At 49.8% G+C, this 24677-nt stretch overlaps 2 protein-coding genes and 1 pseudogene across 2 annotated transcripts; 2 read left to right on the forward strand and 1 right to left on the reverse strand.

Moving 5' to 3' along the window:
• Positions 1-200: 200 nt before the first annotated feature.
• On the reverse strand, positions 201-7235 carry LOC120383521 (acetylcholinesterase-like). The gene is made up of 4 exons (XM_039501688.1): positions 7088-7235; positions 4809-6312; positions 1335-1501; positions 201-406 (listed from the first exon to the last, which is right to left on the reverse strand). Exons 2-4 carry the CDS (start codon positions 6302-6304, stop codon positions 372-374), a joined length of 1698 nt encoding a protein of 565 aa, XP_039357622.1. The 5' UTR covers positions 6305-6312; positions 7088-7235; the 3' UTR covers positions 201-371.
• Positions 7236-10011: 2776 nt separating this feature from the next.
• Positions 10012-22786, forward strand: LOC120383466 (acetylcholinesterase-like). The gene is given in 8 exon segments (XM_039501625.1): positions 10012-10102; positions 11407-11703; positions 13916-13923; positions 15564-15724; positions 15726-16751; positions 19598-19764; positions 22215-22348; positions 22682-22786. Coding segments are annotated over 8 exon segments (1989 nt in total).
• LOC120383204 lies at positions 12010-12560 on the forward strand (annotated as a pseudogene).
• Positions 22787-24677: the final 1891 nt, after the last annotated feature.

Below are 24677 nucleotides of genomic sequence, written 5' to 3' on the forward strand. Positions count from 1 at the left end.
GATCTCTGCATTTTGTCATTTGCCTCTTCAAACACCAGAGCAGACTTTACCCCCTACGTAATCTTTGTTCCCCATTAACTCAACACAACTCCCATCGCGCCAACACTCTCTCTGTCTCCTGCTCAGGAGCAGCTGATCAACCTCACACACCAGTATTCTGTCTCCAGACTGAATATGATTTAATGCATTGGGGATGGAGGAATTGCTGAGGGAGGGTCAATCCGTGGATTCCCAGCTGGTTCATTAGCAGGATCCTCGTTAATGAATTGCAGGCACTAACAGGAACTGGAGGCTCTTCTCTGCAGGGAACTGGAGGCTCTTGTCTGCAGGGAGGGTTCCCCCCCTTTAGGGGATTGTAATTGCTCAGCTCTTCATTCACGGCCCCCCAGGCTGGGCACGTCTGCTCCTGTGGGACACACAATGAGTGGGGTTAACAGCAGCGGGGATGAGTTCAGACTATGCGGGGGTTGGTCTACTTGTAAACAGGAGAGGAGACCTGCAGGGAAAACCAGGTGCTGCACAGGCTCAGTATGGGATGCTCACTCCTTATGATCAGTGATAATGTCTCTGCACTAGGGGGCGCTTTTATGCAAAGAGTGGCATGGGGGGGGTCAGGTGAAGGCCGTCCCCCCACATTTAGTGCCCTCCAGTGCTGTATTCTACCAGTAGGGGATGCTGTTCTGCTGGAGTTCCCGTGTTTCCCAGTGTCCGTTACCCCAGAGTCCAACATGCAAGGGTCTGTTCTGCCTCCCATAAGAGGGCCCCTGGCATACAGGATTCCCAGTGGCTATTGGATTCTCCTTGAATCCCCGTCTTTCACAGTTACACAGCAGCTGCATCCCTCCCCAGAGCCAGCTGCACGTCATTCTTTCATTGCCGCCTTTCTCTTCTGTGTCATTACAGGCCACTTACCCTCAGCCCACAGTGTCCTTGATCCTTCCCTCAATCCCCACTCACCCTACTGGGAATCCCTCTGTCTGAGCTCATGCCTCCTCCCCTGAAATGGGAGCTACATGAGGAGACCTTGGAGAGGAAACATGGTTGTCATCCTCCAACCCAGAGGGGCTGAGCAACAGAAGATGGGGTAGAACCTGAGGCTGCCCCACAGCCGATGGGGTCTGGAGTTCCCAGGATATGCAAGTTCTACCCCAGACAGGAGAATGGAGCATCTCTAGGAGACCAGAAGAGCCCATGGAAATGGGAATGTGAGCCTGGATCTTTTGCTTCTAGAGGGGAGCCTTCTCCAATCCAGCCCAAGGGTGGCTGAGAGGGGTGGGGAGAGACAGGGCCTTTCCCCTCTAGGGCTGTCATCCTCTCATCCCGCTGATGCTCACCTGGGGCCTTTGGTTTCTCTGACAGCAGTGATGCCAAGAATTCACAGCGCGAGGCGGATGATGCCGTCTCAGGTTTGGGCGGCTTCAGGGCGATGCGCTCAAAGTTCTCCTTTGCGGGGTCGTAGGCGGGCCACTGCTTCTCGCTGCCCTCCCCCACCATGGGTTTCCTGCATGGAAAATAAACATGCCCCACTGAGGTTAGTACTGTGGCTTGGTGGGGACAGGAATGTGCCCCAGCTGGTGTCTAACATCCCGGATGCAGGGGTGATTATGAGCCAACTTGAAAAGTTTGGCCTCTTTCCAAAATGGCTGCCATCCCATGTTGTTGCAAATGAGAGTGAAGCCAGAGGCTGCCCTCAGTTAAGAAGGGTGGTGCCTCCCGGTCTTTTCACATGGGGTAATGCTACAGCTTGCCCTTTATAAACATGGCCACTTTATTCCATTGTTCTCCATGAGATTGAAGCCACAGGCCGCCCTGAGTAATAATGGCTGCCATTGGGCTGAGACTCTTTGTAAAATGAGATTTCCCCTAGGGAAGATGGTCACTGTTTTCCATTGTTTGCAATGGGACTGAAGCCAGGCTTCCCTCAGAGAAGATGGGCATCCTTAGTGCTCACAGACAGGAAAGGCCAGTGTGGGGAGCAGAGCAACATGCGGGGTGAGGGGGGCATGGACAGGGAATGCGGGGGCATAGATAGGAGGATCTGAACTGGGAGGGAGTGTCAAGTTTTGCTCTGACTTAAGATGGCGTCTCTCACTTGTCCTTTCAACTAGGATGCTGCCCTTACAAAAAATGACCACCATATCTCACTGTGATCAAGGAGATTGAAGCCACCAGCTGCCCTGAGTCAGCTGCCATTTGCCTACGGCCCTTGCACATGGCAGCCAGGTTGTTCCTGGGAAAGATGGCCACCACTCGCCATTGTTCTTAAGGAGGCAGAAGCCACAGGCTGCCCTCAAGGAAGATGGCTACCTTTCCCCCTGGTTTCCAAAGGGACAGAAGCCAATGACTACCCTCTGGCCTGGTCTACACTAAGAACGGGGGTCGAACTAGGGTACGCAAATTCAGCTACGTGAATAGCGTAGCTGAATTCGAAGTACCCTAGTTTGAAGTACTCACCCGTCCAGACGCCGCGGAACCGAACTCCGCAGCTCCAAGGTCGACTCCGCCACCGCCGTTTGCAGTGGTGGAGTACCAGAGTCAACGGGAGCGCTTCCGAGAAGTTGAACTCACCGCGTCGACCCGGCAGGTAAGTGTAGACTAGCCCTCAGTTAAGATGGCCTCCCTGAACATGAAGACGGGCAACTAGCAGGGATGTTGCCTGTAGGAATGATGTTGGAGGCAGCCAGCTGGTAGCTGTAATTTGCAGACCTCCCAGGTGCTCCATGCAGTGCCCAAAGCTGCACAGTCAGGGATTTCCCCATGTCTGTGTCCCATTGGTTGTGGGACTGCGGGGATGTGAACAGGGTATGTGTTCGAACACATGGGGGAGGGGCGAGAGAGTGGCCCTCCCTAGAGTCCAGGACCAGAAGAGACTATTGTGATCATCTAGTATAACCTGCCGTATAATACAGGCCACAGTTGTTCCCCTTAAGAGTTCCTAGAGTAGATCTTATATAAAAAGAGCCAAACTTAATTTTAAAATAATTAGTGATGGAGAATCTGCCATGACCCTTAGAAAATTGTTCCAATCATTAATTACTCTAACGGTCAAACATTTATACCTTATTTGAAGTCTAAATTTATCTTGCTTTGGCTCCCCACCTTTAGATCATGTCAGACCTTTCTCTGCTAGACTGAAGACCAGTTATTAAAGATTTGGTCCCCAAGTAGGTATTTATAGGTCCCTTAAACTTCTCTTAGCTAAGCTACATAGATTGAGATCCTTAAGTTTATCGCTATAAGGCAAGGTTTCTAACCCCTTAGACATTCTTGTGGCTCTTCTCTGAATAGGGTGACCAGATGTCCCGATATTTGCTTGTTTGTCCTGCGTCCCGATTGATGTTAGGTCGGGACACTGGACAAACAAGCAAAACTCCTGCACAGTCTCTCTCTCCTCTCCACCCTCCACCCACATCCCGATACTTCAGTTTTGACATCTGGTCACCCTATCTCTGGACCCTTTCCAATTTATCAACACCCTATAATTACCCAGGTGATCCCATTTAACCTTCTTATAAATTGGCATGACATTAGCTTTCTTCCAATCTTCTGGGTCTTCCCCAGTGCGCCACAATATACTGAAAATCAGTGTTAACAGGCCAGTGAGTACCTCAGCCAGCTCTTTCAAAACATTTGGATATAAATTATCTGGACCTGTTGATTTAAAAATGTCTAACTTTAGTAGCTTCTGTTTAAAAGCTTCCAGAGATACTAGTGGAATGGAAAGAGTGTTATCATTACCATGGAATGAGACTACATTATTTGTGCATCATTTGTTTTTTCCCAGATTTATTTATTGAATGCTTCTGCCTTTTCTGCATTACCATTTCCATTTAGTAATGGACCAATTCTATTGTGAGGATTCTTTTTGTTCCTAATATCGTCAGAGAACTCCTTATTGTCCTAAATGCTGCTGGCTATAGAGTTCTCCATATGCTTCTTTGCTTCCCTTATCAATTTTCTACAATTCCTAATGTCTGATTTATACTCATTACTATAAATGTCTCCTTTCTTCCATTTGTGGTATATTATGTTTTTGTTTTTTCACAGCTGCCTTCCCTTCCCTAATCTGGGAAGAAATTAGCCCATGCTGGGTGATTAGGACCAGAATGGGGAATATTGAAGAGGGTTTTTTGGGGGGTTTGCTTGCTTATTTTTGTTGCAAGGGAGCATGTCTTTTTATCTATGCTCTACTGTATGCGTAACAATTATATTGGCACAGTTTTCTTAAGCAGAGATGTGAAAAAAACACCCACTGACTGTCACAGCTATGCTGACCTAGCCCGTAGGGTAGCTGTATTATGTCGATGGAAAGATACTTTTGTCACTGTAGCTCCTGTTTTTTGGGAAGATGATTCTTCCCAACTACTGGAGCAACCCCGTTTGCTGCTGCAGGCTATATCGACATGATGAGCTGATGTAGCCATGCCTGTATAGTGTTTGTAGCATAAACCTCCCCTGAGTTTGTGTGGCAGGGCTGGGAAAGGGCAGGCAGAGCTTTGAGATCATTCACCACTAGCTGAAAACCTTGTTTCCTTGGGTGTGTTCGCAGGGCCAGTGACATCCTGATGTGGGAAGAAGGGAATTATCCCTAACCTGGAACCAGGGGGCTGAGATTTTACCTCCCTGAAGTAAGTTCAGCTCTGGGTCAGGTGGTTCACCCAAATAGATTATCTGTTTTTCAGAGACCCCTTCTTTGCCATGTCTTTGAGCCAGGAGTTCCTGGATGTGAAGGACAATTGGCCAAAGAGTTACAACTGCTCTCATGGTCTGGATCGGGGAGACAAGAGGATTGTGGGGGATTCCCTTACCCGCTCCAGGCGTACACCGCAAGGTAATGCATCAACCTGTGGCTGAGCGCTATCTCAGCCTCTGTGTAATTGGATCCTACAACAGATGCCAGGGTCCCGAACACGTAGGGAATCTCAGAGCCGTGTGGTACCCCCATCCATTCAGGTATAGACAAGCCGCTGCTACGGTGGGCGAAGTGGTAGGTGTACACAGGATTTCCAGCCTCTGCCTCTTGCCTTGCCATCTCCAGTATCGGGCACACAATGATATAGTCACCAGCGATCTGTTCCATGGCCCATCGGTACCGTGCCTCTCCCTGCTCCTCCCCCTCCTGGATGTACCATCGTGCCATATCTTGGATGGCCTCGTCTGGCACCCCTGGCACTATCAGCCTCACCACCTGCAGCAGCTCCTCCCAGCCGATGGAGCTGGCGTTTTCCAGGTTGAGGCTAGAGGCAGCAAAGTATACTATGTAGGAGCCTTCGTTGGTGTTGAAACCAACCCCGACAGGTATCCGCTGGCCGTGCTCAGCCTGCAGGAGTCTTGGTGGTGTATCAGGGAGAAAATCCCCATCTGGTGTCGGCACAAAGGGCAGCCTCAGTTGCTTCTTGTGGTTCAAGATGGAGAACTCGTGTTTGGAGAACTCACCAGGTTCCTTCCCTTGCAGGCAGCCCACCAGGGCTGTGCTGTTACCATCGGTGCAGCCCAGCAGCTGGCCCAGCCTCTGGCCTCTCTCCTGGGCCTCTTCAAGTGAAATCCAAGCCCAGGGTACGTTCGGGGCTCCGCTCTGCATCCCGGCGCGAGTGAAGAGGGGCCGGCTCCCCGGGGAGAGGAGGTGGAAGCCGACTGATGCAGCCCCAGCGTCCTGGCCGAAAAGGTGGAAACGGGCTGGGTCCCCTCCGAAGGCGGCTGCGTTGTCCCGCAGCCAGCGCAGTGCCAGGCGCTGGTCCCACAGGCCGGCGTTCCCTGGGGCGGCTGGGGGCAGAGACAGGAAACCCAGCGCCCCCAGCCGGTAGCTCATGGAGGCCACGATCACGTTCTCGGTGGCGGCTAAGAAGCGCCCGTCATAGACATCGAGGGAGGCTGCCCCTGCGAAAAACGCCCCGCCGTGAATCCAGATGAGTATGGGGGCCGTCCCGTTAGGCTGGGGATGGGGCACCCAGACATTGAGGAAGAGGCAGTCCTCAGACTGTGGCATTTTGGATAACCAGACATCAGCCTGAAGGTAAGCAGGGAGTGCAGGCTGGTGGCAGGTGTTGCCGAAGTTGGTGGTCTCTAGGACTTGGCTCCAGGGCTGGTGAGGAAGTGATTTCTGGAAGCGCAAGGCCCCCACGGGGGGCTCGGCATAGGGGATGCCCAGGAAGGCCGTGACTGTGCCAGAGCCGTCCGGGAGGCGCTTGCCCCGTATGGGGCCGCTGGTGGTGAGCACCACGGTGCCATCGTCATCGGAGCCAGAGCTGGGGCCCGTCAGGGAGAGGAGGAGCAGGCAGGGGAGCACAGGGAGGAGTCCCAGCATTGCGGCAGCTGTAAGGGAACCCCCCCCACAAACAGGGAGTTACAGGGAACAGGATCTGAGGCCTTTCTCCTCTAGGGGGAGCTGGGCCCCATCCAGTCCCAGCTGCCTAATTACCATCAGAAGGGAGCTCCGTACTTCAGACTAGATCCCAGTTAGGAAATAGAGCCCCTTGGTGTGTACCACTCATTCTCTGGCTCCCTGCTCAACTTCCAGATTGGCATCAACCATGACGCTAGCTCGGGGAGGGGAGGGGAGTCTAATGGGTTAGAGCGGGGGGCGGGGGGTTGGGAGTCTGGACTCCTGGGTTCTAATCTCAGGTCTGAGAATGGGGTCTGTGGAAAGGGTAGTACCTATTGGGTTTCCGGGAAGTGTGTGGGCGGAAGTTAACAGATCCCGCCCCCCAGCCTAAGGGATGGATAGGGAGTGCATGGAGAAGGAGGTGAGGGGAAAAGTGCAGCCAGAAACGAAGCAGGATATTGGTGAGGAGCCGATATAGGGGCTGCAACCGGGCGCACTCTAAGTAAACGTGCGCCACGGTCTCCCTCCCGCCGCAGAAGGGGCAGGTGTCTGGGGCAGGGGTAAACCGTGCCAAGTACACGCCCGTGGTCACGGCCCCATGAAGGAGCTGCCAACTGATATCCCCAGCGGGCCTCGGGACCAGGGGAGAGTATAGGCTGGCCCAAGATGGGTAATTACCTAGAGTGATCCCAATTCCAGCTGCTCTTCTACCTCCTTCCCTCCCTTTGCCCCTCTGTCCCTAGCTCGCCAGTGGCACAGACTCACCTGCCCTTCTCCTTGGTGCAATTGCGGCTTTGTGGCTTTCTCTGTGTCTCTCAGCTCAGCACAAAGGCGAATGGGGGATGCTGGGGAAACGGGAAGCCTCCAATGCTGAGAATAACAGCCAGGAAGCAGCCACTGGGGCTTATTTATCCTCAAATCTGTGTCCTCATTGGACTCTGCAAACACAAAGGGGGGTGGGATCTGTGCCAGCCAGGTGGGTCTGGAGCTAAGGGGTTTGGAAACAGAGACTCAGTTGGGTAAACAGCATGAGAGTTCTAGGGATGCAGGTGCCCTGATCCCTGAATTGCAGCCAACTCTGGGGTAGGTCATCTGGGCACTTGGAAGTGAATGGGGAATTCATGTCCAAAGAAAAGAGAAGTGGATTTTAGAGGAAGTGGCAGAATGGAATAACTCCAGGGGATGATTGGACAGTTGCCTGGGTTTCTATCCTTCCAATGAGGGAAAGTGCTAGGGGATATGCAGTGAGAAGTGAGAGTTGGTTATTTCAAATGTGAAAAGCAGCATACCCTGCAGCTCAGCACCCCAGCGGGGTATTTCAGACAGCTCCAGCTGCAAGAGGTGTTCCTGGGGGAATTCTGCCCAGAATTCATGTGCCATGCAAAAAGAATTCTGCAGAAAATACATTCTGTTGCAGTTATGTCTTTCAGCCACCAGGGGCTGCGGTGGCGCCAGAACAGAGAGCAGCCACTCCCAGGCCAGCCCCAGCTGTGGGTAGGGAAGAGAAGGGGTTGCTTTCTTCACAGGGCCATGCTGGTAGGGCCAGGTTGGAAGGCACGGGATATGGGGGGGGCGGGGGCTGGACAGTGAGGGGCACATGAGGCTTCTGGGGGGGGGTCACAGAGTGGGGTTCGTAAGTGCTAGTGGGGGAACAGATTGGGGGGTCTGAATTGGAGTGGGGGTGCAGGGACACATGGGGGCAGGGGGCAGAGAGGGGCCGAGGGGGAGTGCAGGGCAAGCTGAGGACAGGGGCAGGAGGGTGCAGGGACACATGGAGGAAGGGGTGACTGAGTGGAGGTAGAAGAACATACGGGGGGGGGGTAGGTCCACTTGGGGACAGGGGCAGAGGTCCCTGATTGAATGAGCGAGGCTACGGGTCAGCCAGGGTCTGCCTGGGGGAGGATCCCTAACAATCCCTCCCCGCCCCAAAACTTTTCTAGACTTCTCCCACCCACACCCAGCAACCCTCCACGTTCACACCCAGGCTCCTTCCCAGCAATTACTTCCCTCTCCCTCTGACCTCCGTCACCCCGACTCCCCCAAGCCTTTGCACTGGTTCTGAGGGGGCTGAGAAATACATCTCTGTATTGTAGTGTAAATGAATTATTACTCCGAGTTGTTTATTAATATGCCTAGTAAGGAATAGATTTGTCAGAAAACACTTCCTGAATCTTTTTAGTTGTCTGTATTGCTACAGACATACTTGGCGTCAGGTATTTTGAAAGAAATTACCAAAATAATTGAAACAGGTGTGATTATATTGTGTTATTTTGCCAAGTAAAATATGCATGATTTTGCAGAATTTTAAAATATTTTGCACTGAATTGTTAGTTTTCTGGTGCAGAATTTTTATTTTTTGGTGCAGAATTCCCCAAGAGTAAAGGGGAGAGCGCCCCCTAGTGAGCCCCCCACTCACTGCAGCACAGTGCCCCCAACATCATGCTAGGGTATTGGCGTTAGCACTGACTTCGAGGGGAGATCACCTCCTACTGAGCCCTGCTCCCTACCACCTAGTGCTTCCTAGGACCAGGCTGGGACATCTGGGTCTGCATTGACTGCAAAGAAAGAGGACTCCCTATTGAGTGTCCCCATTCCCTCTGAACAGTGCCCCCTAGTGCCCTGCTGGGTCATGGAGAACAACACCGACTTCTCTGGGGACAGCACCCCTCCGCGTAGCATCTGCAGACTTTTGGAGGTTTCCTTTTGAAATCCTGCCCATGCTGCAACCTTCTTAGCTTGTGAGATGCCAGTTCTGACAACATGTGGTTGGATTATGATCATTATTGACAGCTCTGGAAATGTTCGTTCCTCTTGGGGGATGGGTCTGAAATTGCCCTAGGGTTCCTCGGTTCCTTCTCATAGTCACGCAGCAATAGGGTTTTGTTATTTCTAGTTGCCACGGTTGGTCACAGTTGACCTAAGTTGCGTGAGTCACAAAGAACATTGAGTGCATGTTACTTAGTCTTGGCAAAACTCAGTGTTTCTTTCTTTATCAGTTTGAGTGATATTTTTCATGTTCATTTTAAGCCCTTTCTTCAACTTTTATTTATTTAAACTTTAAGGAAAGGTGGGGACGGGTCAGATCTAAATGTCAGTTTAGATCAAAAAAGACTAAGTGAACGTTTTATAAACTGTTACAACTCAAATTGTGGGGCAGGAAGGGACCTTGAGAAATCATCAAGTGCAGGCCCCTGCACCGTGGCAGGACCAACTGAACCTAAACCATTCCTGACAGGTGTTTGTTCAACTTAATTTTAAAAACTTCCGAAGATAGGGACTCCAGGCCGCCTTTGGAAACCTTCCAGAGCTTAACTGCACCCTCCTGCCACTGTCCTCAGCTTGCCCTGCACTCCCCCTCGGCCCCTCTCTGCCCCCTGCCCCCATGTGTCCCTGCACCCCCACTCCAATTCAGACCCCCCAATCTGTTCCCCCACTAGCACTTACGAACCCCACTCTGTGACCCCCCCAGAAGCCTCATGTGCCCCTCACTGTCCACCCCCCGCCATATCCCGTGCCTTCCAACCTGGCCCTACCAGCATGGCCCTGTGAAGAAGGCAACCCCTTCTCTTCCCTACCCACAGCTGGGGCTGGCCCGGGAGTGGCTGCTCTCTGTTCTGGCGCCACCGCAGCCCCTGGTGGCTGAAAGACATAACTGCAACAGAATGTATTTTCTGCAGAATTCTTTTTGCATGGCACATGAATTCTGGGCAGAATTCCCCCAGGACCACCTCTTGCAGCTGGAGCTGTCTGAAATACCCCGCTGGGGTGCTGAGCTGCAGGGTATGCTGCTTTTCACATTTGAAATAACCAACTCTCACTTCTCACTGCATATCCTCTAGCACTTTCCCTCATTGGAGGGGTAGAAACCCAGGCAACTGTCCAATCATCCCCTAGAGTTATTCCATTCTGCCCCTTCCTCTAAAATCCACTTCTCTTTTCTTTGGACATGAATTCCCCATTCACTTCCAAGTGCCCAGATGACCTACCCCAGAGGTGGCTGCAATTCAGGGATCAGGGCACCTGCATCCCTAGAACTCTCACGCTGTTTACCCAACTGAGTCTCTGTTTCCAAACCCCTTGGCTCCAGACCCACCTGGCTGGCACAGATCCCACCCCCCTTTGTGTTTGCAGAGTCCAATGAGGACACAGATTTGAGGATAAATAAGCCCCAGTGGCTGCTTCCTGGCTGTTATTCTCAGCATTGGAGGCTTCCCATTTCCCCAGCATCCCCCATTCGCCTTTGTGCTGAGCTGAGAGACACAGAGAAAGCCACAAAGCCGCAATTGCACCAAGGAGAAGGGCAGGTGAGTCTGTGCCACTGGCGAGCTAGGGACAGAGGGGCAAAGGGAGGGAAGGAGGTAGAAGAGCAGCTGGAATTGGGATCACTCTAGGTAATTACCCATCTTGGGCCAGCCTATACTCTCCCCTGGTCCCAAGGCCCGCTGGGGATATCAGTTGGCGGCTCCTTCATGGGGCCGTGAGCACGGGCGTGTATTTGGCGCGGTTTACCCCTGCCCCAGACACCTGCCCCTTCTGCGGCGGGAGGGAGACCGTGGCGCACGTTTACTTAGAGTGCGCCCGGTTGCAGCCCCTATATCGGCTCCTCACCAATATCCTGCTTCGCTTCTGGCTGCACTTTTCCCCCCAGCTCCTTCTCCATGCACTCCCTATCCATCCCTTAGGCTGGGGGGCGGGATCTGTTAACTTCCGCCCACCCACTTCCTGGAAACCCAATAGGTACTACCCTTTCCACAGACCCCATTCTCAGACCTGAGATTAGAACCCAGGAGTCCAGACTCCCAGCCCCCCCTGCTCTAACCCATTAGACTCCCCTCCCCTCCCCGAGCTAGCGTCATGGTTGATGCCAATCTGGAAGTTGAGCAGGGAGCCAGAGAATGAGTGGCACACACCAAGGGGCTCTATTTCCTAACTGGGATCTAGTCTGAAGTACGGAGCTCCCTTCTGATGGTAATTAGGCAGCTGGGACTGGATGGGACCCAGCTCCCCCTAGAGGAGAAAGGCCTCGGATCCTGTTCCCTGTAACTCCCTGTGTGTGTGTGTGTGTGGGGGGGGTTCCCTTACAGCTGCCGCAATGCTGGGACTCCTCCCCGCATTCTCCTGCCTGCTCCTCCTCTCCCTGACAGGCCCCAGCTCTGGCTCCGATGACGATGGCACCGTGGTGCTCACCACCAGCGGCCCCATACGGGGCAAGTGCCTACATGCCGGCTCTGGCACAGTGACGGCCTTCCTGGGCATCCCCTACGCTGAACCCCCCGTGGGGGCCTTGCGCTTCCGGAAACCGCTTCCCCACCAGCCCTGGAGCCAAGTCCTGGAGACCACCAACTTCGGCAACACCTGCCACCAACCTCCGCTCCCTGGTTGTGGGATTGAATGTGAGATGCTGAAGGCTTCTGGATTGAGAATTGTGTGTGAAGGGCTGGCTTTGGGCTTGTTCTCATTGGCCAGCTAATTGTGAATAGGTAGACAGGTGTGTAGAATGATAATTACCCTATGAGTTACAGCTGCGGCTGTGTGGGTTTAATTAACTAATTAGCAATTGTGATTGCTTATCATGTTGTATATAAGAGCATGCTGGGAATGAATAAAGATGGATGCATACACACACACTTTCTCTCTCTGCTTGGACTTCGTTCCTGCTCTTGTGATGCAACAAATGGTGACCCCGATGTGATACAGACTTACAGTGCAGTGAACTAGTCAGAACAAGCTGGATCATCATTGAAACAAAACACAGTGAGAGAAGTACAGCTGTGGATGCTTCTCTTTTGAAGGTAATCATCAAAAATGAATTTAAGGAGCGTTACTCGCTGAATCCAGAGTATATAACTGATGTTGTGTATGAAAACCTTATATCACTATTGAACTGAAACAAAATGTTTCCCAGAAGTCTGCCAAGAGTGTGGATATATCTGACGTGGCTTACTACTTTGAAAAAGATGTCAAAGGTGACTCACACTACAGATAAACATCAGTGAAGAACCTCTAAAATTTGATCAAGCTCTAATCTACTATGTTGATGAAAAGCCCCCAGAGTTTTCCATGAAACGTCTGACTGCTGGTATTATTGCAGTCATTGTAGTGGTGGTACTAGCAATTGTTGCTGGAATTATTGTACTGGTTATCACTAGGAGAAGGAGAGGAAAGTATGAGAAGGCTGAGGCAAAGGAAATGAATGAAATGCAAAGAGAACTAAACCCATAACTGAAGTCACTAGAAGACAACGTGTGAACGATCAAGAAGGCAAACAGAACTAAAACAAGATAAGTACTAGTACCACTGTTGCCAATCTTGAATGAAGATAGTGTTGGTGGACTGAATTGATAAAAAGGGACGCGCCTGAAAGAAGGGCCGCCTGAAGTCCCAGCGTCAGCAACAGCTGCTGGAGCTGGAGAAGGAATTCCACTGCAAGAAGTACCTGAGCCTGATGGGTACAGGTCAAGATCTGGTTCCAGCTGGGAGCTGCACGGCGTTCGAGCGAGCAGCTGAGAGCTGCGAGGCGTGGAGAGAGGAGGGCCTGACAAGCAAGCAAGAGCTGGTCGAAGGAGGGAAGCTGAGCGGCAGGGAAGGCGGCGAATCAGGAGAGAAGCGACAAACGGAGCGGAGCGCAGGGTGTGGGGGGAAGCGTGGCCGGCAGGCGCCGCAGGGCGGGGCGGGGAAGGGGGGGCCCAAGAAAGGAGCGCGAGGGCAACCAGGGCTGGAGCCGGGAGGGAGGGGGAAGTAAGGGGCGGCTGGGAGCCGCAGCTGCATGAAGAGAGGCACACTCGAACCAAGAAGTGAGCAGCTAATACATCACGAGCGGGTGGGGAGAAGTTCCCCTCTGATGCATTATCCCGCCTGTTGCGGGTGGGGGGAGGGGGGGACTTTTTCAATCAATAGTATAGTATACTGTTTTGGGCGGTTGGGCTGTGAGCTCTGGAAATCAGTGGCTCAGCGATTGGAGGAGTTTGAGGATGAGAGAAGACAACTTCAGAAAATGGCTGATTTTGCAGTAACACTGGAGCAAGAACTGGAACAGGTTAAATTGATTCTGCATCAGCGAGATCTACAGTTTGAATCTTTACAGCAAGAGCATCTAGTGCTCATGAAGCAGCTCACCTTAATAAATGACCTACAGACTCAATATGATGAGCTGGTGGCAGGTTAGAGGAATTCCAGGGTGATGTTATTTCTAAGGATGACACGATCCAATATTTGCAGAATGAGAAGATTGTCCTAGAGGTAGCTCTGCAGGCAGCAAAAGCAAGCAAAGAAGAACTTGATGAGGTGAAAGTACTGAGGCAGTATCAGAAATCTTGGCACAATTGAGCCAGGTGGAAAATCTGCAACAGGAAAGTGCCAGCCTGAAGAAACAGACCCAAAACAGTTCTTACAGCAAAAGGTAATGGTGGAAGCTTATCAAAGAGATGCAAGTTCACAGGACCAGCTGATTAGTGAATTAAAATCTACAAAGCGCGGCTGGATTTGGAAGTGAAAGAATTAAAACGGGAGTTACTGAAACTTCGAAGTGAAAAGCAGTCCATTGATGTTGAATGCTCAAGACTTCAGAAGGAAGTATCCCAGGTTCACCAGCAGATAGTGGAGTTAAAATGCCACCTCCAGTCAGTGCAAAAAGAACGGGATGCACAAATCGCTGATGGAGGAAATAACCAGGCTTCCCATGAACGGATTCAAGCTTTGGAGATAGAGCTGCAGGCTGTTAGCCACAGTAAGATGATGTCGGAGAAAGAGCTGCAAGAAGTAATTTCACTTACCAGCCAGGAGCTTCGAGAATCTAGGAGAAAGATAAAACTTTTGGAAGAAATAAACAAGAAGTTGGCCCTCGAACTGGAACATGAACAGGGGAAGCTCACTGGTTTTGGTCAGTCTAACATTGCTTTGCGAGAGCACAGCAACATCCTCGAAACAGTACTAGCAAAGAGAGAGGCAGACCTGGTGCAGCTGAATCTCCGGGTTCAAGCAGTCCTAAATATTCAAGCTTTACAGACTGCCTTCGAAAGAGAAAAGTCAAACGTTAATAACCTTCAAACATTATAGAGCTGCTGTTCTTGAGCTGAGTGAAATTAAGAAGGAGCTACAAGCCAAAGAACTGCTTGTCCAAACCCTTCAGGCTGAAGCAGACAAACTACACGCTATTATTGAATGTGCTCATGCCTCTTTGGGCGCTCCTTTTAAGACAAAAATTGGTTACATCTTGGTAAAAACAGCCAGGTGCCCCAGCGATTAAACATGTCAACGGGATGACTGGGACCCTCGGTCAAATGGTTTGATTATCAGCAGCAAATATGGAAAGGACCAGTTGACTTGCTAACGTGGGGCAGGGGTTATGTGTGTGTTGCCACTGATGCGGGTCCCAGGTGGATGCCAGCGAGGTGGGTCAGAGCTGTTTGTTAGCTCTGCCAGGACTTTCTGTCTGATCCTCCATGAATGAATTACTCACTTGAGATGATTTTTTGTGTTTGACAGAAAATCTGTGTGGTACCATGCAATTATTATTTAGAACTAAGATTTATGTTTTATGTTCCTTGTTATGTTTTGTGTTGTCTGTTTTCTGGCCAGAATTGTTGTTGTATTGTCATGTGGTTTGATGTTTTCAGTGTCAGTTTGATCACCTGACAGCTGAGGGGGTCCTGCAGAGGTTACATCATTTGTTTATTGTGTTTTGTTTTGTTCGTTTGATGTTTTTGAAATTATATGTTAAGGATTGAATGGTCATATAGGTTGATCTTATAAAGTTTTGTTTATGATAGGTAATAATGTTATGCTGTTATGAGTTGCAAATGTTTTATGAATAACATAATATTTGATTAAGATAGATTGTGGTGTTATGCTGTTATAAGTTGAAAATGTTTGGTGAATGTTTTTATCTTGTTTTCCTTTTCCCTTTTCTTTTGATTGTAAATAAAGGGGGGAGATGTGGGATTGAATGTGAGATGCTGAAGGCTTCTGGATTGAGAATTGTGTGTGAAGGGCTGGCTTTGGGCTTGTTCTCATTGGCCAGCTAATTGTGAATAGGTAGACAGGTGTGTAGAATGATAATTACCCTATGAGTTACAGCTGCGGCTGTGTGGGTTTAATTAACTAATTAGCAATTGTGATTGCTTATCATGTTGTATATAAGAGCATGCTGGGAATGAATAAAGATGGATGCATACACACACACTTTCTCTCTCTGCTTGGACTTCGTTCCTGCTCTTGTGATGCAACACCTGGTTACCCTCAGGCTGATGTCTGGACACCCAAAATACCACAGTCTGAGGACTGCCTCTTCCTCAATGTCTGGGTGCCCCATCCCCAGCCTAATGGGATGGCCCCCATTTTTGTCTGGATCCACGGCGGGGGGTTCTTCACAGGGGCAGCCTCCCTCGATGTCTATGACAGCCGACACTGAGAACGTGATCGTGGCCTCCATGAACTACCGGCTGGGGGTGCTGGGTTTCCTGTCTCTGCCCCCGGCTGCCCCAGGGAACGCTGGCCTGTGGGACCAGCGCCTGGCACTGCGCTGGCTGCAGGACAACACAGCCACCTTCGGAGGGGACCCAGCCCGTTTCCTCCTTTTCGGCCAAGGCGCTGGGGCTGTGTCAGTCGGCTTCCACCTCCTCTTCCCGGGGAGCCGGCCCCTCTTCACTCGCGCCGGATTTCAGAGCAGAGCCTCGAACGTACCCTGGGCTTGGATTTCACTTGAAGAGGCCCAGGAGAGAGACCAGAGGCTGGGCCAGCTGCTGGGCTGCCCCGATGGTAACAGCACAGCCCTGGTGGGCTGCCTGCAGGGGAAGGAACCCGGTGAGTTCTCCAAACACGAGTTCTCCATCTTGAACCACAAGAAGCAACTGAGGCTGCCCTTTGTGCCGACACCAGATGGGGATTTCCTCCCTGATACACCACCAAGACTCCTGCAGGCTGAGCACGGCCAGCGGATACCTGTCGGGGTTGGTTTCAACACCAACAAAGGCTCCTACATATTATACTTTGCTGCCTCTAGCCTCAACCTGGAAAACGCCAGCTCCATCGGCTGGGAGGAGCTGCTGCAGGTGGTGAGGCTGATAGTGCCAGGGGTGCCAGACGAGGCCATCCAAGCTATGGCACAGTGGTACATCCAGGAGGGGGAGGAGCAGGGAGAGGCACGGTACCGATGGGCCATGGAACAGATCGCTGGTGACTATATCATTGTGTGCCCGATACTGGAGGTGGCAAGGCAAGAGGCAGAGGCTGGAAATCCTGTGTGCACCTACCACTTCACCCACCGTAGCAGCGGCTTGTCCATACCTGAATGGATGGGGGTACCACAGGGCTCTGAGATTCCCTACGAGTTAGGGGCCCTGGCATCTGTTGTAGGATCCAATTACACAGAGGCTGAGGTAGCGCTCAGACGCAGGGTGATGCATTACCTTGCGGTGGACGCCTGGAGCGGGTAAGGGAATCCCCCACAATCCTCTTGTCTCTCCGATCCAGACCATAAGAACAGCTGTAACTCTTTGGCCAAATGTCCGCCACATCCAGGATCCGCCAGCTCAAAGCCATGGCAAAGAAGGAGTCTCTGAAAAACAGATAATCTATTTGGGTGAAGCCCATCACCCAGAGCTGAACTTACTTCAGGGAGGTAAAATCTCAGCCCCCTGGTTCCAGGTTAGGGATAATTCCCTTCTTCCCACATCAGTATGTCACTGGTCTTATGAACACACCCAAGGTAACAAGGTTTTCAGCTAGTAGTGAATGATCTCAAAGTTCTGCCTGCCCTTTCCCAGCCCTGCCACACAAACTCAGGGGAGGTTTATGCTACAAACACTATTCAGGCCTGGCTACATCAGCTCATCATGTCGATATAGCCTGCAGCAGCAAACGGGGTTGCTCCAGTAGCTGAGAAGCATCATCTTCCCAAAAAACAGGAGCTACATTGACAAAAGCATCTTTCCATCGGCACAACTACAGTTACCCTACAGGCTAGGTCAGCATAGCTGTGACAGTCAGGGAGGTGGTTTTTTCACATCTCTGCTTAAGAAAACTGTGGCAATGTAACTGTTAAGCATACAGTACGGCATAGATAAAAAGACATGCTCCCTTGCAACAAAAATAAGCAAGCAAACCCCCAAAAGAACCCTCTTCAATATTCCCCATTCTGGTCCCAATCATCCAGCATGGGCTAATTTCTTCCCAGATTAGGGAAGGCAGCTGTGGAAAAACAAAAAACATAATATACCACAGATTGAAGAAAGGAGATGTTTATAGTAATGATTATAAATCAGACATTAGGAATTGTAGAAAATTGATAAGGAAAGCAAAGAGGCACATGGAGAACTCTATGGCCAGCAGCATTTAGGACAATAAGAAGGAGTTCTTTGACGATATTAGGAACAAAAAGAATCCTTACAGTAGAATTGGTCCATTACGAAATGGAAATGGTAATGCAGAAAAGGCTAAATCTGAGGAAAAAACAAATGATGTAGAAATGATGCACAAATGATGTAGTCTCATTCTATGATAATTATAACACTCTTTCCATTCCACTAGTATCTCTGGAAGCTTTTAAAGAGAAGCTACTAAAGTTAGACATTTTTAAATAAACAGGTCCAGATAGTTTATATCCAAATATTTTGAAAGAGCTGGCTGAGGTACTCACTGGCCTCTTAACACTGATTTTCAGTATGTCATGGAGCACTGGGGAAGATCCAGAAGATTGGAAGAAAGCTAATGTCATGCCAATTTATAAAAAAGTTAAATGGGATCACCTGGGTAATTATAGGGTGTTGATAAATTGGAAAGGGTTCAGAGGTAGGATGACCAGATGTCAAAACTGAAATATTGAGACGTGGGAGGGAGGGGGGAGCCTGTGCGCAGGAGCCTTTGCTTGTTTGTCCAGTGTCCCGGCCTAACATCGGTCGGGACGCAGGACAAACAAGCAAATATCGGGACAGTCCTGATAAAATCGGGACGTCTGGTCATCCTATCCAGAGAAGAGCCACAAGAATGTCTCAGGGATTAGAAACCTTGCCTTACAGCGATAGACTTAAGGATCTCAATCTATGTAGCTTAACTAAGAGAAGGTTAAGGGGCCTATAAATACCTACTTGGGGACCAAATCTTTAATAACTGGTTTTCAGTCTGGCAGAGAAAGGTCTGACATGATCTAAAGGTGGGGAGTCAAAGCAAGATCAATTCGGACTTCAAATAAGGTATAAATGTTTGACCGTTAGAGTAATTAATGATTGGAACAGTTTTCTAAGGGTTGTGGCAGATTCTCCATCACTGATGATTTTAAAATTAAGTTTGAATCTTTTTATGTAAGATCTGCTCTAGGAATTGTTTGGGGGAACAACTGTGGCCCGTGTTATACGGCAGGTTCTACTAGATGATCACAATGGTCTCTTCTGGTCCTGGACTCCAGGGAGGGCCACCCCCATGTGTTCGGACACATACCCTGTCCACATCCCTGCTAGTTGCCCGTCTTCATGTTCAGGGAGGCCATCTTAACTGAGGGTAGTCATTGGCTTCTGCCTCCTTAAGAACAATGGCGAGTGGTGGCCATCTTTCCCAGGAACAACCTGGCTGCCATGCGCAAGGGCTGTAGGCAAATGGCAGCTGACTCAGGGCAGCTGGTGGCTTCAATCACCTTGATCACAGTGAGATATGGTGGTCATTTTTTGTAAGGGCAGCATCCTAGTTGAAAGGACAAGTGAGAGACGCCATCTTAAGTAAGAGCAAAACTTGACACTCCCTCCCAGTTCAGATCCTCCTATCTATGCCCCCGCATTCCCTATCCATGCCCCCCCCCGCATGTTGCTCTGCTCCCCACACTGGCCTTTACTGTCTGTGAGCACTAAGGATGCCCATCTTCTCTGAGGGAAGCCTGGCTTCAGTCCCATTGCAAACAAGGGAAAACAGTGACCATCTTCCCTAGGGGAAATCTCATTTTACAAAGAGTCTCAGCCCAATGGCAGCCATTATTACTCAGCGCGGCCTGTGGCTTAAATCTCATGGAGAACAATGGAATAAAGTGGCCATGTTTATAAAGGGCAACCTGTAGCATCACCCCATATGAAAAGACCGGGAGGCACCACCCTTCTCAACTGAGGGCAGCCTCTGGCTTCACTCTCATTTGCAACAACAAGGGATGGCAGCCATTTTGGAAAGAGGCCAAACTTTTCAAGTTGGCTCATAATCACCCCTGCATCCGGGATGTTAGACCCCAGCTGGGGCACATTCCTGTCCCCACCAAGCCACAGTACTAACCTCAGTGGGGCATGTTCATTTTCCATGCAGGAAACCCATGGTGGGGGAGGGCAGCAAGAAGCAGTGGCCCGCCTACGACCCCGCAAAGGCGAACTTTGAGCGCATCGCCCTGAAGCCGCCCAAACCTGAGACGGCATCATCCGCCTCGCGCTGTGAATTCTTGGCATCACTGCTGTCAGAGAAACCAAAGGCCCCAGGTGAGCATCAGCGGGATGAGAGGATGACAGCCCTAGAGGGGAAAGGCCCTGTCTCTCCCCACCCCTCTCAGCCACCCTTGGGCTGGATTGGAGAAGGCTCCCCTCTAGAAGCAAAAGATCCAGGCTCACATTCCCATTTCCATGGGCTCTTCTGGTCTCCTAGAGATGCTCCATTCTCCTGACTGGGGTACAACTTGCATATCCTGGCAACTCCAGATCCCATCGGCTGTGGTTCTACCCCATCTTCTGGTGCTCAGCCCCTCTGGGTCGGAGGATGACACCCATGTTTCCTCTCCAAGGTCTCCCCGTGTAGCTCCCATTTCAGGGGAGGAGGCATGAGCTCAGACAGAGGGATTCCCAGTAGGGTGAGTGGGGATTGAGGGAAGGATCAAGGACACTGTGGGCTGAGGGTAAGTGGCCTGTAATGACACAGAAGAGAAAGGCGGCAATGAAAGAATGACATGCAGCTGACTCTGGGGAGGGATTCAGCTGCTGTGTAACTGTGTAAGACGGGGATTCAAGGAGAATCCAATAACCACTGGGAATCCTGTATGCCAGGGGGCCTCTTATGGGAGGCAGAACAGACCCTTGCATGTTGGACTCTGGGGTAACGGACACTGGGAAACATGGGAACTCCAGCATGTGGAAGCAGGGAAAGAATTAACAAGGATTTGAAGGGGATTTTAATGCATGTCAGTCAGTTAGCAAGAGTTAGACTAGCTGTAACCCTAATGACGTGAGACTTGTAGAAGCAAGGATAGTGTGAGGCAAGAGGAAAAGAACTGTGTAAAAAGTTATTACGACCTTGTACTGATAACCAAATATGCAGGCTTGCGTCTTCTTGGAGTGAGACAAATAAGATAGCAGAAAGGCTTATTTATAAACAAAATGTAGTTGTTGCTCATTATTGTCTGTATTATTGCTAGTTATTGTCTTTAACAAAGGTATAAAGGCTTGCTGTAATTGTTTACCAGTTGAGAGACCTGTCCGGGACTGGGGCGACCCTGTGTCCTAGGGCACTCCCTTCCTCTATTGTAATTACTAGAGAAAGAATAAAGTATTTGATTTTGCTGCACCCAAAGAAAAAGCGAGAACTGAGTTTTTCTCCGACAATTTGGGGGCTCGTCCGGGATGGCAACGCCCACGGACCCACAGACGGCTACTACGGATCGTTCCCCTTCGAACCCCATGGCGCCACAATAGAGGTAAGAGACCTTTTGAAATCTCTATTGGGGTGTCGGAGGAGGACTGTCTGTGGGGACGTCTGTCTCTGTTGGGCTCACGCCATCTGAACTTATTGACTGTGCAGCAAGATCAGATGCAGAGTGGTATTGGGGAAAGGCCCCAAAAAGGTTAGTTTATAGCAGTATTGGGAACTGCTGAGTTGGCCAACAAGGTAAATGCATAGGTAAATGCATAAGGTAATGCATAGGTAAATGCATTAGAATGCACCGGTGCTGAGGGGTTTTTTTACCGCCTCAAGAGGGGTTGTCATACCGCCTCATGGTATTGGTCTGGACCAGGTAAAGATGCATCGTGGTTAAAAAAAAAAAAAAAGGTTAAAAAAAGAAAAAAGGGGAAAAAAAGAGGCCTTGGTGTGTGTATGTGTGTGTGTACACCAGTGTGAGTGACTGTTACCGGAAGAAGCCCAGAGTACCCTGTGAAGCGAAAGCTCGTGACCAGGACTACTCTAACGCAAGCCCGGTAACTAGTGGATCTTTAGGAGATCCGACCCACGGTGGGCTGACTCGGCCTGGCATAGTCCGGCGAGGAAGCTACCTGGGTCTAGGAGTGTGTGAACCCACCTTCCCTCCCCTTTCCCTTCCGTGTGGGCTACTGACAGTCTGATCATCTCACTGGATGCAATCAGAGTAAGTGACGCCGTCTCCCAGAGACTAGCCGACGCTCTTTGCTGAAGGGAGGTGTAGGAGAGTCGTGGTCATCCTCGTTAGTCTCTCCTGAGTGAGTACCCTGTAGGGAGAGATCCTCAGTTTATGATCCACTAGCGCAGACAGGGCACCCCCCCTGTTAGTGTGATTGGAAAATGGGGGAGGGACAATCTAGACTTTCCACCTTACCCCCTAAGGGTACCCCAGCATATTACATGTACGTACATTATGGTCCTAAAACCTGCAGGTATTTAAATGATTGGAATCTGTACATGCGTGAACATTCATTTAAACAATACCCATTAGAAGGTACCTTTGAGTTAGATAAACTTACATACCTCAGAGGTACCCTTACTTCTCAAGCCTCTTATGTGCAGTGGGAGCAGTTTATGTATTGGTGGGAGGAAGCAACAAAGAGACTCCATGAGTCTTGGGTGCGGAGTCTAAAGGACTCCCAGGAAAAATTAAAAACTGAAGTACAGGATTTGAAACTTAAATGTAAGACATCCAAATGTCTTCCTGCTCGAGCAAATCCCTCTGCTTCTCTTTATCCCCAATTAGTTAAGGCTGAAAGTGAGGAGGAGACTGCTGAGGACATAGTGGATTTTTTTAGCAGCATTCCACAGCCGCAGCCAGTACCTCCCACTGCCCCCCCTACTCAGGCTATGCCGGCGGTGGTAATATCGCCGCCGCAAGTATCAACTGCACAAATTGTTCATTCGCCTTCTTCGGAAGAATTCTCTTCTTCACTACTGAGTGATTCTGATCTTCCCAGTAGCCCAATCAACCCTGGTTCTGCTGATAACAATGCCCGCTACTTTCTTAGAAGCACGGCACAGACACTCCAGGCTCCTTTGAGAGACTTGCCTGGAGCTGGAGCTGTAGGGGGTTAGTTAAGGTGCATGCCCCTTGGACACCTGGAGATCTTAGAAACTTGGTAAAAGAATTTCCTAAAATCAGGGAGGAGCCAGAAAAGTTTAGAGAAGAGCTCCAAACAGTGATTCAGTGCTATAATCCATCTTGGGCAGATATTAATCAACTTTTGCGAGCGGTACTGCCAGCTGAAGTTCAACAACGGTTTATCAGACAGGCAGCTTGGCCTGATACCGACCCTGGAATTGAGCGTGAATTGACAAAGGCTAACAGACGTTAGGTGCCACAGGATTCTTTGCTGCTTCTACAGAACCAGACTAACACAGCTACCCCTCTGATACTTGACAAAGGCTAGGAACCGTCTCTTAACCTCTATTACGGAGGTTTGTCCTAAGAAAACAGATTGGACAAAAATTACTAACTGTAAACAGAACAAAGGAGAGTCCCCTGCTGATTATCTAGATAGACTGACAAAGGTCTTTGAACAGCATTCGGGAATTGCTAATCCAGCTGAAAATTCCAGAGAAGCGGTAGGAGCTGCTTTTGTTCAGGGACTCTTACCAAAAGTTCAGCAACCATTAAGAACTATTTGTATTGGCTGGCAAACTAAACCCCTTTCAGAATTGGTGACAGTTGCCAATCATTGTACAGCTTGCATAGAGCAGAAAAAAGAAAATACTGAAACAAAACTTATGGCTTTGCAATTACAAACTTATCAAAACAGGGGCCGTGGGGGAATAAAACGAGGACGAGGTCGTGGGCGAGGTATGGGAAGGGGTCCCTCGTATCCTGCCCAGAATCCTGCCCCGACTGGGAGCACTGCATGCCACTTTTGTGGTCAGGAGGGACACTGGAGAAATGAGTGTCCAAACGGACTATTTCAAAACCCTCCTCTGTTCCCAAATCCTGAAGCGCCTACTTTTTCCCCACAGAATACCCCTTACTAGGACAGCCTGAGGGAACGTAACTATATCATGAATCCTTTAATTCCTATTAATCAGGAGGGCCCATATGTTAAATGTAAAATTGCAGGAAAATCTGTTACTTGTCTTGTGGATACCGGAGCTAGTAAGTCTGCTTTAAGATCCTCAGAGTTTCCCTCTGTTCCTTTGTCAGCGTTGTCTGTTAATGCTGTAGGCATTTCAAACTGTCCTGTTTCGCATCCTGTCACAAAACCCCTTGCTGTTTTGCTAGTGCCCCTCGCTGATGAGCACTTGCTCAGCCCCTCCTCTCCTGTGAATTTGCTGGGAAGGGATCTGTTGTGTAAATTAGGTTGTACCATATATTGTACACCAGATGGCGCATTCTTACAAGTTCCTGATGAGAATACTACTGGTGTTGGCCACACTCCATATAGCAGAGCCAACAAAATCAAAGATACATCTCAGCCCTGACCTTGTGCATTTGTTATCACAAGTGCCCCCCCATCTCTGGTCTCGTCATGCAAATGAAGTGGGACAGATTAGGACAGCCGAGCTGGTTAAAATTCTTATTGACCCTGCTAAAACTTTGCCAAGGGTTCCACAATACCCACTGCGTCCTGAAGCAGAGGAAGGAATAGCTCCAGTCATAGAGTCTTTATTACAACAGGGTATTATTGTTCCCACGATTAGTTCTTGTAATACTCCTATCTTTCCTGTAAAGAAGCCAGGAAAGAACACCTATTGGTTTGTTCAAGACCTCCGCGCGATTAACGCTGTTGTTTTACCTTCTTTTCCTGTGGTTCCAAATCCAGCTACAATTCTTTCTTGTATTCCACCGTCAGCCACTTATTTTACTGTTGTGGATTTGTGTTCAGCTTTTTTTTCTATTCCTATTCACCCAGATAGTCAGTATTTGTTTGCCTTCACTTACAAAGGATGTCAGTATACCTGGACCAGATTACCCCAAGGGTATACTGAGTCTCCATCCCTGTTTTCCCAGATCCTAAAGAAGGATCTGGATGATGTGGTTTTCCCCGGTAAATCAGTGCTTATACAGTATGTGGATGACCTTTTGCTGGCATCTTTCTTTTTTGAATCTTGTAAAACTGATACTTTGACACTTTTAACTGGATACTGCAGAAAGTGGATTTTAGGTTATGCAACAATGATTAAACCCTTACAAGATCTGACTAAGTCAGGTACCCCTGAGCCACTTCCTTGGCCCCCA

The sequence above is a fragment of the Mauremys reevesii genome, linkage group 15, assembly GCF_016161935.1.
Source record: "Mauremys reevesii isolate NIE-2019 linkage group 15, ASM1616193v1, whole genome shotgun sequence".
Classification (NCBI taxonomy): Eukaryota; Metazoa; Chordata; order Testudines; family Geoemydidae; genus Mauremys; species Mauremys reevesii.